The 14,683-nt window shown below is 40.8% G+C and overlaps 1 protein-coding gene across 1 annotated transcript in view; it reads left to right on the forward strand.

Moving 5' to 3' along the window:
• The window catches only part of COL7A1 (collagen type VII alpha 1 chain), a 137,018-nt gene that overhangs the window by 1,033 nt on the left and 121,302 nt on the right, over positions 1–14,683 (forward strand). Inside the window, exons 2-9 of the mRNA XM_025175014.2 lie at positions 4,621–4,714; positions 6,592–6,772; positions 7,579–7,738; positions 8,252–8,345; positions 9,863–10,021; positions 10,384–10,547; positions 12,051–12,180; positions 13,524–13,646. Coding sequence (XP_025030782.2) covers positions 4,630–4,714; positions 6,592–6,772; positions 7,579–7,738; positions 8,252–8,345; positions 9,863–10,021; positions 10,384–10,547; positions 12,051–12,180; positions 13,524–13,646 — 1,096 coding nt within the window. The 5' untranslated portion in view covers positions 4,621–4,629. The remainder of the gene's footprint in view (positions 1–4,620; positions 4,715–6,591; positions 6,773–7,578; positions 7,739–8,251; positions 8,346–9,862; positions 10,022–10,383; positions 10,548–12,050; positions 12,181–13,523; positions 13,647–14,683) is intronic.

Consider the following 14,683-nt stretch of genomic DNA (forward strand, 5'->3'; position numbering starts at 1 on the left):
CATGAACAGTATGGCTGTCCTCTTCCTTCAGTTCTTTGGGGGCTCACTTCCTTAAAATCAGCTCTTTGACAGTTCAAAGAAGCTCAACATAGACGCTTGATTCTCAGTCTTTGTCCCCCTCTAAAGTTGTTGGAACCCCCATCACCCTAAACAGCATGTGGACTGTTGGGAGTTGTAGTGCAAAAACATCAGCCAACTCTAGATTAAGGACCACTGCCACAGACTGCTCAACTAGGAGAGAAGCATTCATTGAAAAAGATTACTTGCCCAGAATCACATTTTTCTTAAATGAACAAACTGAGGGTGGCAGAAAATAACTTCACAACAGTCCTGTGTGGTAGATTGGATGGAGATGAAGATCTGGCCAGGTTACCTAGTGAGGGTTATAACTGTGTATCGATTCAAATGCCTGCTTCCCTGATCCAAATTACTGGTCCAGATGATCAATCTGGATATATGTGTGCTACGCTTTTGTTTTTACAGGCTGATTTTGCTAACAGTTTAAAAGGCAATAAAGTAATAGGTGGTCCCATCATAACTGAGGAAGAAGCAGGGACTTTTGAAAGATGGGATGGATATTTAAAAATTAGGGTAGATAAAGTCAAATACCTTGTGCAACAGAGATACCTTGGGGGGCCCTCCATTTTATAAATATTTTTGGAGTATCTGCATGTGCTCAACCACTGAACTATCTCCCTCCCCATAGCTGCAGGGTGGGGAGTAGCTTGGCTGGAGTTCACCAGGATAACAACTGAATGAGGTAACTTGGGGGCACAGAGAAATTGTACTTTCCTCAGGACCAAAAAGAGCCCAGGACCAACAGTTCTTGAGGAAAGCTCCATAAACAAGAACAGTGAACTCAAACTTGATTTACAGTCTGCAGTTTACAGGCTGATATGTGGTGCATGAACACAAGCAATTATGATTTGGTCAACAAGCTATGATTAATTAGACCATGGCTTAGCATATTGTGTGAATTCAGCCTTGGCATCATAGACCATGTTGTTTTGAATTGCTTTCAGCAAGGTCTCAGGTCCCTCTACCTGTTCCTAATTATGCTGCCTGTAAGACATGGCTGGTTCATACTTAGCATTAAAGTATAATGTGGTTTCCTTATTTTTCTTTTATTATGAAGTGTGAACAAATAGGACATGAATGTAGGGGAGACACAATAGTTTTCCTCCAACAACTGCATTTGTTCTTTGGATCCTACACAATTTGTGAACTTGTATCTTTTCTCTGCACATGTGCATAATTATTTCCACTGAAGTCCCCAACTCAAGTGCAAGATATCTTACATGCATGAAGTATATACTGCATACCCAATTATCTGGCCAAGCAAGTGTTGCATGCATGCAGTAAGTATTGCATTTATAAGCTAGTACAATAAGCACTGTGGCACAAATTCAGGTTTGGGGGAGGATTTGGAGAGATTAAAAAGTGGAAATTGGGGAACTTCACCTATCAGAGGTATTCTACTCTGGTTTCCACCCTTTTTTTTAAGGGGGTAAAAGCCATTCGATCTTTCAGTGGCATAATCTAGGGATACTTGGGGGGGAACACCTGCAGGCTGCAGACATGTTACCATTTGCTGTTTGGTCAATTACTCAGTGCAGATTTCTCTGTTTCCCCTAAGCTAATAGTAGTATATGAGAAAATGTACAGATACATTTAAAGACCTGATCCACACATTGTGCTACCAACTCTGTCACTCCTGTTAAAACCCTGATATTGCTCTAGAATAGTAAGAAGGAGAGAATGTTCTTGACATGATCCAAAATGCCCTTTCCTGTGAATTCCTTGATGTAACCCAAGGAGCTGCGTGCTATGAAGAGACAGGGCAAACTCTAGAAGGCAGATGATGTAAAGATCTAAGTAGCTAGGACATTTACATTATGAAAGTAATGGTGCATTACTACTGCACTCTAAATTAGCCATTCCAGCAGTGGCCTTTTAGTGGATTAAATTTCTTCCTAACCATTTCACCCCCAGGTATATTCATCATTCCCTTCTGTCATGTTTCACCCATGCTTCCTTAGGGGTAGAGTGGTTACAGGCATGATCCAGCTAACTGTGTTCTTTCTACTTTCCCATCTGAGTTACTCAGTGCAGCCTGTTTCTGTGTATAAAAGCTGCTTGCATAGCCAGAGCAGCTGCATGGAAATATGGTTGTCTGAAGTCAAAGCTCACACCAAAGGAATAGCTTTCACCACACTGCCTCTACTACTAATTAGAAGTATGAGAATGGTTACCTTACCACAAGTGGTCACCTGACTTGCATTTCTGGTTTCTGTGGATGAAGTGGTAGTGTTAATTGGACTAGTTTAGGATCTGTAAAATAAACTTAAGATAATTAATGTTTTTATTGCTACCTGGCCCATTCCATCTGCCAGAATAAGATTATCTAAACTGTTTGCTTTATGATAGTTCTATTGTCGTATGAAGTCGACTGTTGCATACAGGACTGAAGGGGGAAAAAAATGACAATAGGAAGGAGGCATTGTCTGTTAGTACAGCAGAGGTGTTTCTGAGATTCTCCTTTCTCTTTCCACCATGCTGCAGCCCTTTTACAGAAGGGGCCTTTGACCCCCACCAGGATTTAGGAGAGCTGGTTAGAAAGGAAGGGGTGGAAAAGCAAACTTTTGTCTGATCCTTCCAGGTACACATGTTTGGATTTAGTCTCATTGATCAAGATCAAATAAGGTTGATTTGGTCAGACTTTTAAAAATGGTCACCAACAAGTGTTGGTGCTGTTACTGTCTCATTATTAGTTATTTGTCTAGTGGATTAACCCAATAAGGTAGTTTATTATTATTTCTGTTATTTCAGGTTGAGAGATAATGACACATGAAAAATCCAGGTAGAGTCTGGACTTAAATCATAAGAAGGATGAATATTTATGTGTCTGTACAGTATATATTTAAATCACTTGCGCTACTTATTTTGAGAAGTTTCAAAAGTTTCCCTTTCAATGGAATGCATTGTTTATTGAGAAATAGATGAAACCAAGCCAAGATTTTTGCATAATTTCTTTTTTTTTTAAAAGGGAAAAAATTGTTTGTTTTTTTAAATAAGGAGATCATTACAGAGGGAAAATATGTAGGCAGGGATGAGCTAACCACTAAGTGTCTAGATGATTAGGGGAAGCTTTTTGTTTCCAGTAGGGTGGATTTCTTCCTCTCTCACTTAATCATTTGGTTTGACCCATAATAAAGGCTTGTATAAGTGATGGTTCTGGGTTCATCCATTATGCTAAACAATGATTTGTTTAACCATGGGTATTCTGTTTTGTCAGCTAAGGTTTCCCTCTTGTATAATACCAACTGAAAGATAGTTTAACCTCCTGTTCCCTCCCTCCCTTTCTGGAGAAAGTTGTCAGCAAGTTAACAGTGGTTTATTCAATAAGCTTATTAATGACCTGATTTGCACATTATGCTGAGCCATAAGCCATGGTTTATTAACCACAATGGCCGGGGTCACACACATGTTAAGCCTAACCCAAGAAATCACATGATTTAGTGCTGAATGTAAAGACAACCACCATAGCTGGGTTTACAAACTGTTGTATCTGGAGCTTCCAATTTAATTACTCCAAAAGGATCAAGTATCATTTATTATGTGCACATGTAGGTATGTACTTATGTGAATAATGAATGAAGAGGTATACATGCTTTAAGAATTCAAACATTGAAAATTCCACAATGAACTGATCTGATATGCACCTGCAAGATTAATGCATGGAACGGAAGATACTTTTATCATTCTTCAATGGATTTCAGCCTTGTCTGGATTTTGCAATGCAGTTCTCAGCTAACCAATGCATTTTAAAGTGGGCAATTTTGAATGAAGTATATTTAGGCCTGTATATTTCTAATAAAATATATTTATTTAAATATCAATATTTGTGTGGCTTAAACAGGATTAATGTGAAAAACAGGTGCAACCAATTTATAAATGCATGTGGATTAATAGCAGCTTGATTGTTCCTCCTCAATGGGCAAATGAAAACCAAATTCTCATGTTTGAGAATTTCCCAGTATCTTCATCCTTCTTTCACAATTTTGGTCTTGAAGCCACCTCCTTTCTTCCATTAGCAAGTTACTAAAGACCACAGCAGCCTTCCTCAACTTCATGTCTCCCAAAAATTTTGCATTATAATTTCTATAATTCCTGAAATTTTTGGGGCATGCTGGCTGGAGCTGATGGAGGTTGCAGTCCTAAACTTCTGAAGGCTACTGATTTGGAAAAGGCTGGTGTATAACTGATGGTAGTATATGCCTTTTAAATGTTCTATTCTTTACTGGGGTGTACTGCCCAATTTTTCCCATTCATAAATGGACTGCAGTGAATACTCTTAAGGTCTTTGCAGTCATCACTACCTCCCTGGCCATGGTTAACCAAAGGTCATAAAATTAGAGGAGGTCTATTTGAACTTCCAGAGAAACAGTGAATTAATAAAGGCAGTAAATAAATAAGCAAGGACTGTCAACTTCCATTTTGCCACCTGTCTGTGGTCCTGTGTTGGGGACTAGGATAATACTGCTCATGACAAACTCATTCAGTTCTTGCCTCCCAGTCTGAAGAAGTGAGCATGGTTCCATCTCTTATTCTTTGTTTCAGACTCCCACAATGAGAGGGGAAATGCTGTTCCTCGCGGCACTCCATGCTACAGTCTTTGCTTCAGTACAAGTCATGGCTCAAAAAAGGGAGCGAGGTGAGTAATGGTTAATTTAAGGCTGCATGGCAGCCTTATAGATTAGAACTCCAACTTCTGCTCTTTGTACTCAGTTTAACCATCATGTTGGCTAGAGAAGGGATAGGAATTGTAGCAGGAAGATCAGGAAAGCTAGGGTGAACCTGTTCCTCTGTTAGAAAGACCTTGGAGAGAAGGGTTTGTAAAAACTCCACTTGAAATGTTGAAGAGCCGCCCAGAGCACCATATGGTATAATTTCACTTCTAGCATACCCGGTGTAGTAGGAGGCCAATGATTAGGTACTGGAGTTCATTTGGAAGCCCCCAGAAACTACAGGGGGATGACAGTTCAAGTGTGTGAAGTTGAACATGGCCAGGTTTACCTTTCACAACTTTCTGTGCTTGAAAGCACCTCTCTATAGTGTAAACTTTTTTTTTTTTTGACAGAAAATATCTGCCCTGCAAGGGATTCTTAATCATAGTTTCGTAGCAGCTGTGCAGTGGGAGGAAAGGAGAACTGCTATTTTTTCTCAATGTAACAAATTTTCTAGTTCAAATTGTGGTTTAATACTAATAATTGCTCTGACTGTGCCTAGGGGAAGTTTGGGGTAAGTTAGGGATGGGAGACCTATACTCCTGGACCTAATTTCAAAAGCCCTGATAAAAGTTTTCCCTCCCTTCCCTGTAAACTGCTGCTTGGAAGAGAGAAAAAAGGGTGCATGAGAAAGAGTGTAGTTGTTCCCATTCACTCCTAGCTTTAGCTGTACCCAGCATGTGGTCTTCTGAAGAGTTTTCCTCTGAACGAATGGAGATTTCAGTAGAAAAAGAAATTATGCATTGCTGGTGTAAGGGCTCTGAATTGAGAATGGGCCCTTGTTATTGGTGACCTTTTAACCATTTTCTTTGCCGAGGCTTTGTTGTGAACTCATTGTACTTCCAAACTGAATCAGGATATAAAATACCCTTGGCAAACTCTCTGTAGTCCCCATCTTTGTTTCCGTTGTGTTTTTTCATATTCATATATATCCATTTCCTCTCCTTGCTGGTATACAAGGGGAAGAAGTCCATAACTTGATTTATTTTTCCTCCTTGTGGAAATTGAACTTCTGTAACTTCACTGAAGTTCTAAGGATTGATTTATTTGCTCTAATAAAGGGATTTCAGGATTGTTTTAAAGCCAGGCCTGCACCTCTCTGTTGCAGCTAGCAGTGGGAGAAATGCATAGCTGAATATTTGTGCACAAATTTTATCTTCTATCATTTCAGAAATAAAAGGTTCCATTCTCTGATTTTGATTCTGACACACCTTTTGAAAGAAGGGGGTAAAAAGTTTATTGTGGTCTGTCTCTTTCAGATTATAGTTCTCCTTCTGAATCCCCCCCTTAGCTCAGATTCCCTGGTCCTGAATAGTCTTTTCTCACACCAGTTACTAAGCCAGGGTTTTTTCTACCTCTTTTATAGTATATTCACTTTAATGGTCAGATTATGGACTTGATGTATGAAGTACAAAGAAAGTGTAGATCTTTTTGAATAAAAAATGGTTCAGTCGGGCTCTATGGGACTAAAGACTCAAGCTGGTATTTTCTAATCAGTTAAAGCCAAAGAAATGCAATGCGTATAAAGAGCTGAAGTGACTCCCAGCAAAAAGGATCCCTGACTAAACTGACAGTGTGTTCCTGCCTCCTTTGTGCATGGCTGAAAATGATAGTAAAAAATATAATGCGAACCTGAAATACACAAAACCTTCCCTGAAAGATTTGTGATAAGAGCTTTCACTCCATATATAGCTGTGTATAGACCAAGCCCAGCTCCTGCTGTTCTTTTGACTTGCAATATAAACGGTGGAGCAGATCCAGTGATGAAGGTAAGCCTTCTGACCAATTGATGGTTGCCTTGCAGTGATCTGCACCAATGTGTACCTGGCTGACATTGTATTCCTGGTGGATGGATCCTCTAGCATTGGCAGGGGAAATTTCCGCATGATCCGATCCTTCATGGAAGGACTAGTTGTTCCTTTTATCAATGTGGTGGGTCCTAACAGGGTACGTTATGCAGCTGTACAGTACAGTGATGATCCCAGGTGAGTCCCAGTCTACTTGCTTTTAGTATTACTCACTTTAGACAAATTCTTGGAGAACAGCTCTGTTATAGCAGGACTGCTATATTCCAGGACATGATTTCACTAAATACTAGATGCTGGGGTCAAACAGCTGGCCATCATGTCCTGTGTGTAGAGTTCTCTGAGTCTTCCAGGTGGCCGCAGCTGGGAATATGATGTTCAGTGACTGGTGCCATGCAATCTGGGAACTGAAGCTCAATGCACCTGGAGGATACTGATCTGGGGAAGACTAAAATGTCATACACCGAAGAACTTTTAAGTTGTTTCATTTGTAATTAAAACTCTAGTTACTTCTAATCATTCCTGAAGTATGATAACCACCCTGCAGCCCTCAAGAGAAATAAAACTATTTATCCCCTTTCTTTACTCTATTTGCAGGGTTGATTAGAAGCTGGGCATTGAGTACTTGTTAAAAGCTGCAGGCTGGACACAAAAGGGCCGATACACACACACACACACACACACTTGTGAATACTCTTGAGATTCATGTTCACTCTAAAGACAAACAAAACTGCATTCATGACATAACTGCCTGTTACTTGTTAGAGGAGCCAAGTATTCTATTTATAACATTGAAAAGCTCCAAAGAGCCTCACTGAGATTGACCTTTTTAAAAAAAACAACTATTTGATGACCAAAAAAAAAAAAAAAAGATTATGTAGCAGTATCCTGGGAAATACTGCCTCTCAACTGATGGACTCTCAAGTAATAGTGTGGTTTCTGCTTTTGCTTCTGCTTAACTACCTTTAATTTTGTTTTGATCCCAGGATTGAGTTCAAATTCTCTGACTTTCTCAATGGAACAGAAGTGATGAGGGCTCTCCAAGAGATGGCCTTCAAGGGTGGGAATACTCGCACAGGAGCAGGCCTTCGTTATGTAGCTGATAACTTATTTGGGGCCAGTCAGCTCCGGCCTAACGTCCCAAAGGTACGGTGGGAACTTCTGCTACCTCAGAAAGAGAAGGGAACGGCCAGAGGATCATGGGGAAAAGCTTATAGGTTTTCTCAACTCGGACAGCCGTTTTTGGTCTCTTGTAATGTTAGAAATTTATGTTTTTCATCAGAGGTATTACCTGTTGCTCCCTGTAAGCTGACCAACATTTTTGAAGTTTAAGTGCTGTATGAGCAATATCTGTCCTATTCTAGCTTCCTCATGTTAATGTAGGCCAAATGCCCCATAAGAGACATATAAACACTACATTTCATTAACGTACCAAAATTAATAACTCTTACTGGTGTTCTGAAGTAAGGGTATTTGTTGCATTTTATGACACTACCCAGAAGTAGTCCTGACCTTTATTTCTGCCTCAGGCATCAAGCTGTGCCTGGGCAGGCTGAGGATACAAACTCATTGAGTTGTTGTGTTCTTCAGAAAGAAGAAGTGAGCTTGAGTTCTTTGAGCATTTGTGTGAGTTACTACTACGTTTTCTTTTCTCTTCAGATCTGTATCCTCATTACTGATGGAAAGTCTCAGGATGAGGTTGAGCAGACAGCCCTAAAGCTGAAGAATCAAGGCATTAAAGTCTTTGCTGTGGGTGAGTGATCCTGCACTGTAGGACGGAAATCAAATAAGGATAAATTTAATGGGACTTTCTCCCTCCATATCAGCCACTAGTTCTCACCACCTCCCCTTCCCCTTCTTGTTGACTGTATGCTGAAAGAAAAAAGCATTGGATGGGTGGTACGTGAAATGCATATACCAGTTCTTACTTGCTAGATTAGGGCTAGGTGAGATTGGGAACATTGCAGGCATGGGATGGGCCCTCTAGGTTTATTAATCCTGAAATCCTCCCCTCTCACAGATTTTGCTTATGCCTCAGGTAAGCCTAGGGAAGTCTGCACTTGCAAACTGAGAATTCAGTTGCACAACTATAATGCAGCACTAGTGCTAATTGTTGTAGAAATTATTTGTTTATTAGTGCATTGTTTAAAATGTTCTTGATGCATAGAGAGATATTTTCCAGATTAGAATTTAAAACTAAAAAGAAAAGAAAAGAAAAATTGTTAAGTCCCTGGCTCCCCCAGCAACGCAAGTGATGTGCTTCAAAAAGAAAGGTGAATATATCAATTTCAGTTACACAAAAAACACAAGTACTATTTTGGCAGGAGAAATGCTAAAAACTCTAGAAGACCAATGCTTTTATTAAATCAACTCAAATGTGCAAGATTTCAAAATCTCCGCATTTCTTCATCAAGCAAGATATTCCATCTCACCACCCTGATTATGAAGACTTTATCGTTTTAATATCTTTAATCATGTCTTGTCTTCTCTCTTTCCACTCTCTTTTTTAATATATTGCCCACTGAAGAAATCTCAAAGGGCAAGAAAATTACATGCATTTTTGGCATTTGATGTGGCCTAAGAAAAGCATAGTCCTAATATGGATTTCAGATTACAGATGCTTGCGTATAATATATGTGTGGAAGCATACTTTTCTTAGCAAGATCGTAGAAGATTTCCAATACTGCCCAAGTTTTATTTGAGGGAGGACAAAATACCTCCCCAGAGAGCTTGGATCAACTATTATTGTTTTCTACCAAGGTTGCTGTGATGGAAATTTAGCTTGTTTGGACTAAAAGCAACTAGGAGCAGAACTGGCAGGGGCTTAACTGGTCTGACGCTCAGCAGTTCTTCAGGGCTTTAGGCTGGAGTCTTTCTCAGCCCTACCTAGAGATGTTGAGGATTGAAATACATACAAAAGGTGTCCCCTTCCAGGGAGCTAGGATTATAGTATCTTTCCAAATTACAAGTGTGAAATCAGATTTATGCACTCAGGAGCCCTCCATATGTTTTGGATTAAAGTTCCCAAATTTCTTCCCTTTGGTCAAGTTGGCCAGGGATTGATGAGAGTGAAATCCAAAATGTCTTTAGGGTGCCAGTTTCTCAATCTCAGTTTAAACAGTGACAAAACTTGCCTTAGTGTTCAAAGCCCAGTTTGTTCTGAGAGTTGTTCCCAGTGTGAAAAAGACTGAGTACCACAAGAATATAGCAGTTGTTTAAAGAAAGGCTGGAACTGGAGCAGGGTGCTTCCTTCTTCTCTCCCTCACTTAGGTATCAAAAACGCAGACCGGAAGGAGCTTGACCGAGTGGCTTCCACGCCCACAGAAGATTATTCCTTCTATGTTACTGATTTTAAAATCCTGGCATCCCTGCTGCCACTGGTGTCCCGGAAGGTGTGCGCCAGCACAGGAGGCGTCCTCCAGACAGTAGGTAAAGGATTTGGAGGCCCTTGGTGTTTGGTTTGGTGTGCCACATAGATTTCAAGCCTTTTCCCTCCAGTGAAGGTCTGAATTTTGCCTTTCTCCTGTTTCCATGGAAACAATGTTGGAGGAAGCTTGGGTCAGGACCATTGACCTCATCTTATTGTTGATTTGACTTGACCCAGCAAGCAGATAGCATTCCATCCTTCCATTGCAATATCCAGTCCAAGATTGTCACTCCTCATTTGACAGACCCTTTCAGTTTTTCTGAAATGCTTAGCTTTTCCTTTCCATGTCCAGAGCTGTTTGGAATGGTATCTGTCAGCAAGGAACCTGATTTATGCTACCCTATTTTTTTTTTTCCTTCCTAAGGTACACAGGTCTACAGTGGTCCCTCCAACCTGGTCTTCATGGAACAAGGAACAGACATGCTAAGGATCCGTTGGACAGCAGCTGGTGGTCCTGTAACTGGATATAAAGTTCAGTATGTGCCTTTGACTGGCCTGGGGCAACAAATCATGTCAGAGAGGCAGGAGGTGAGTACTTTTTACAGCGCAATCCCACTCATGTTTTCTCAGAAGTAAATTTAGCTATATTCAGCTATAAAACAGAAGAGCAGTTTTAATTTGCCAGATATATATGTGCAAAACATTAATTTCTGGGGAATTCCAAATTGTCCTGTTTTCCCTCCAAGACCACATCAGCCAACCCATTCTGGGGCTGATATAGCAGTTTTCCAGAAGTGAAATTTCTGGAACAGGAAGTGGTTTGTGGTGTTCTGGGGGGAACAATTCCTGGAATAGAATATTATGCACATATCTAGTGCAGGGATAAAGCCCTTATTGGTCTGAAAAGGGGCTGAGGGTACATTATCAAGGTCAGGCTATATTAATGGTGTTCCCCCTCCAAATTAAAACAACAACATAAACACTAACCAACTGTGTCTGTTTTCAGACCAGCCCATTTCAAAGTGCTCTTTTGTGATCACTTAGTTGTTTGTTATATTTGACATATCAATACTGAATTTATGTTTATAAAAAAGGATGAAAGGTCCAGTGTCCTCTTTGCTTTTCCTTGCATTCTAAGAGAGTTGTCTCACAACTTCATCTTTTAAAGAATGTAGCTTATTTCTTGAGTCAGTCACCCCCATCAGATTCCCCTGAACATCATCCAGTTCTTAGTTAAAGTCCTTTTGGCTGTATAGCAGAGCTATCATTTTCTTATTTGTGTGTGTGTGTGTGTGTGTGTGTGTGTGACAAGTATTTGACAATAGAAGAGACTATCTTGGGAAGTGGTATGTTGACAAATTTAGATAATAGCTGGGTGATTACATTCTGTAATGGTGTGTGTGTGCATGTATGGATGTTTATGTGTGTGTGTGGGGGGGGGTACAGAGGATTTATGTCTCACTTTCCTACTCTAGTAAATAGGTGCATCCATCTTTCTCAATCTTACAATGAAGCAGGGGGTTGGCCTGCTTCAATCATTCTGGGCAAGGTCCATTGAAACAATACCTCCATCTAATAAATTGAGATCAACAGTTTAGTGCAAGGAATGCAAGGTGAACATATAGCTTGATTTGCAAGCAGTATATGTAAGATGTGTTAGATGATTTGCAAGGAATGTGGGGTAAACTTAAGACGTGTAAAGTGTTTTTTTTTTTAATTTGCCTAGAACAGGAGATTCAGGATACTGTATTTTCTTTTAGTCTTTAACATCCCCTATATCCTTCTAATAAATATTGTAAGTAAGGGTTGAAATATATGGATCTTTTGTTTTCATAAAGAAATAAAGCAGTTATGACAAAAGGGTACTTTATTTATTCTTAGTAGAATTAATTGGCTTTAGTAGTGAGGAATTTATATCAGGAAAGTAGTATAGAGGTAGAAATTAAGTGCTTGTCCCTCTTTAAGCACTTAAAAAAATTGAGAAATTACAGAAATAGTAGAATGTAAATTCATACAGATGCTATTTTCACATGTGACTGGATGTGGCAGCAATTAATGCGTGATAACAGATCCATTCTGGATACTGAATAGGTCAGTTTGGGATCTGGTGAGACAAGCACTGTACTTCGTGGCTTGAAAAGTGGGACAGATTACTTGGTCATCGTTATAGCTCAGTACGCCAACCGCGTTGGAGAATCGGTTTCTGGCAAAGGACGGACTCGTGAGTAATAAGCCTGTCTTTGATTCTGTAACTTCTTTGACATTTCCTGATAAAATTCCTCCCAAAGGTGATCCAGATTTTGGTGCCCTCCAGATTTCTTGGGCATAAACTCCTATGATCCTCAACTGGAGGCCATCAGGTTGAGGAAAGCTTGCTGTTTGTGTTTCTCTGGGTGCAAAATGTCTGTGTAGTCCTATCATGTAATAATACTTAGAATTTACAGATTCTCTTTTGTGCTTTCTGTGTGATATTGTAGTCCAGGACATAGCCACAGTTTTTTGATTGCAGAGTCAGAGAGCTGGTGAATAGAGCTTTGTTTGAAGAAGTTGATGGCTATCTTCTGAGAAGCTCAGTAAAAGCATAATAAAAAGTTTGAGATTGTCATGAATTTGGATCTGGGCAACCTTGGTAATGCAGGAATTTAAGCTCTCTTCCTCAAGGTAATTGTGGCACAGGAGTCCCAAATAACCTCCAAGATGCATTGGACAAGGCAGGTTGGCACTCATTCTCTCTCTTTCTAGAGTTTGGCTGCATTTGTCCACACCCTGGGCACCTGCCTGGTACATTCCTGCAGGTCATTATATTACCTTTGGAGATGTCTTTATTTAGGTATCATGCCAAGAAACCTGGATATATGTGTCCATGTACATCATCAGGAATTGTGCTCTGCTCAAAAGTGACTTCATATTAGAAAGTACTGTAATGTATTAATTCTTCATACAATGTATGCCATTCCCATCAGAACATTTTCCCCCAGTGTGGCTACTTCAGAATATCACAGCTATGCTGCTGTTGGGTTGACCCCAAGAAACACTTCATATGTGTTTTGAAACCACTGCACTGACTAGGGGTCCGTCTTACGTATTAGTCAAAGTCCTGGGATTGATCTTTAGAGCCCTATATAGCTTTGGACCTTGTGCCTAAGGACTGCCTTTTCTTACGTGTATCTCATCTGAACCCATTTTTAGTTTCCACTTTCTGAAGTTAGGAAGAAAGGGTGATCTGTAATACCCTTTTCGTAACAGCTACAGCTTTTTCATTATCCAGTGTCATTTTCAAATGAGTTGACTGCATAACTGTATAATGCAGTTTATTGCAACCGTGGTCCCTCCAGAGTGTTGGGGCTGCAGCTTTCATTTGTTCCAGGCAGCCTGATGGTTGGGATACAGGAGTTGTATTCCTGGAGCTCTAAAGGGAGCCTGGCTGGAGATGGCTTTGCCATTCTGCTCATGTAGCTTGTTCCACCATAAGTGAAAATGACTCCACAGAGTCCTCTCTTAACACAATGTGTCTGGGACTCACATGAAGGAAGAACGTAAACCAATTCTTTGTTTCCTTTACAGAGATCCTGTCTGGAGTGACAAATTTTCGGGTGTCAGAAACAGGACCATTCTTCCTCAGACTGTCCTGGGCAGCTGATCTGAATGAAGCCCTACAAGGCTACAGGCTCACTTATGTGGCCAGGGGTCAGTGCAAAGCTTGACAGGGATGACGCTTTGGGGTTAGAAGTATCAGAAAGATTCTCTACTCAAAAAGTGATCAATCCAGTTGCTTCAGGGAGTATTGGAACTGAACTGGAACAGGAAGGACATGGCTGGTACTGTAGCTTCCCCTTAACCCCATCAGTAATTCTCCATCTCCTCATTTAGTGGGTGTGGGGAAAACAGGAATTGCCATGTTTCCTTAGCAGAAAAATGAGTCCTTCGGCAGAAGGAAGCATGATGTCTGGGAAGAAGACAACAACGCTGTACATTCCAGTCCTGCAACCGCTCTTCTTTGTTGAAGATTGCTCTGAGTAGCCAGGCAGCTTTTTTAAAAGAACAAATTGAGGTGGGGAGAGGGTAGCTTTGTGCCCAGCCCCAACTGCTCCTGAGCATCACTCTAACTGCTGTATGCAGCTAGGTAGATGTTGCCAGAATTCAGGGTTTGCTAAGCAAGGAAGTCCAGGCTTGGGGACGTGGACCCTACTGGAATATTCACCTACTACTTGTTGTGATGTGCTTGTCAGAAGCTGCACCTGGAGCTGCCTCGCCCCAGCCTGCAGCCATTCTAGTGCTTATAGCCCTGGCAACTCTCCCAGGGCCTCACCCAGTGTCTGGCCACACCTGCTGCCAAGGGAATTCATCTGCCTAGCAGAGAATTCTGGCCCCGTGGGCACCAAAATAAATGTTGATGAGATCAGCACCGCCAACTGTTGCTTTTGCTTGCTGCTTTGCTTGGTGTGACACAACCAGCAAGAAAGCCTGTACAAAAAAGGGTCCTGTAGCTGTCACTGCCATTGTTGGTCAATGCTATCTACATAGTTCTTATCCACTTTAGACATGCTAAAATGGTCTCAGCTCCTGGCTCAGCAGCTAGAGATATGCATTCCGTGCAGTACTAAATACTCTGAAATAGAGGATGGAGATATACATGGGATCAATAAGCCCAGTCCAGAAAAACACGTATGCTGGACTCCTATAGCCACTGTATTACAAGGCAGTGTGGGCAACTTTCAGTCCTA

The sequence above is a fragment of the Python bivittatus genome, unplaced genomic scaffold (assembly GCF_059951505.1).
Source record: "Python bivittatus isolate LINGU-HERP-01145 unplaced genomic scaffold, Pbiv_v1 ctg000080_np1212, whole genome shotgun sequence".
NCBI lineage: Eukaryota > Metazoa > Chordata > Lepidosauria > Squamata > Pythonidae > Python > Python bivittatus.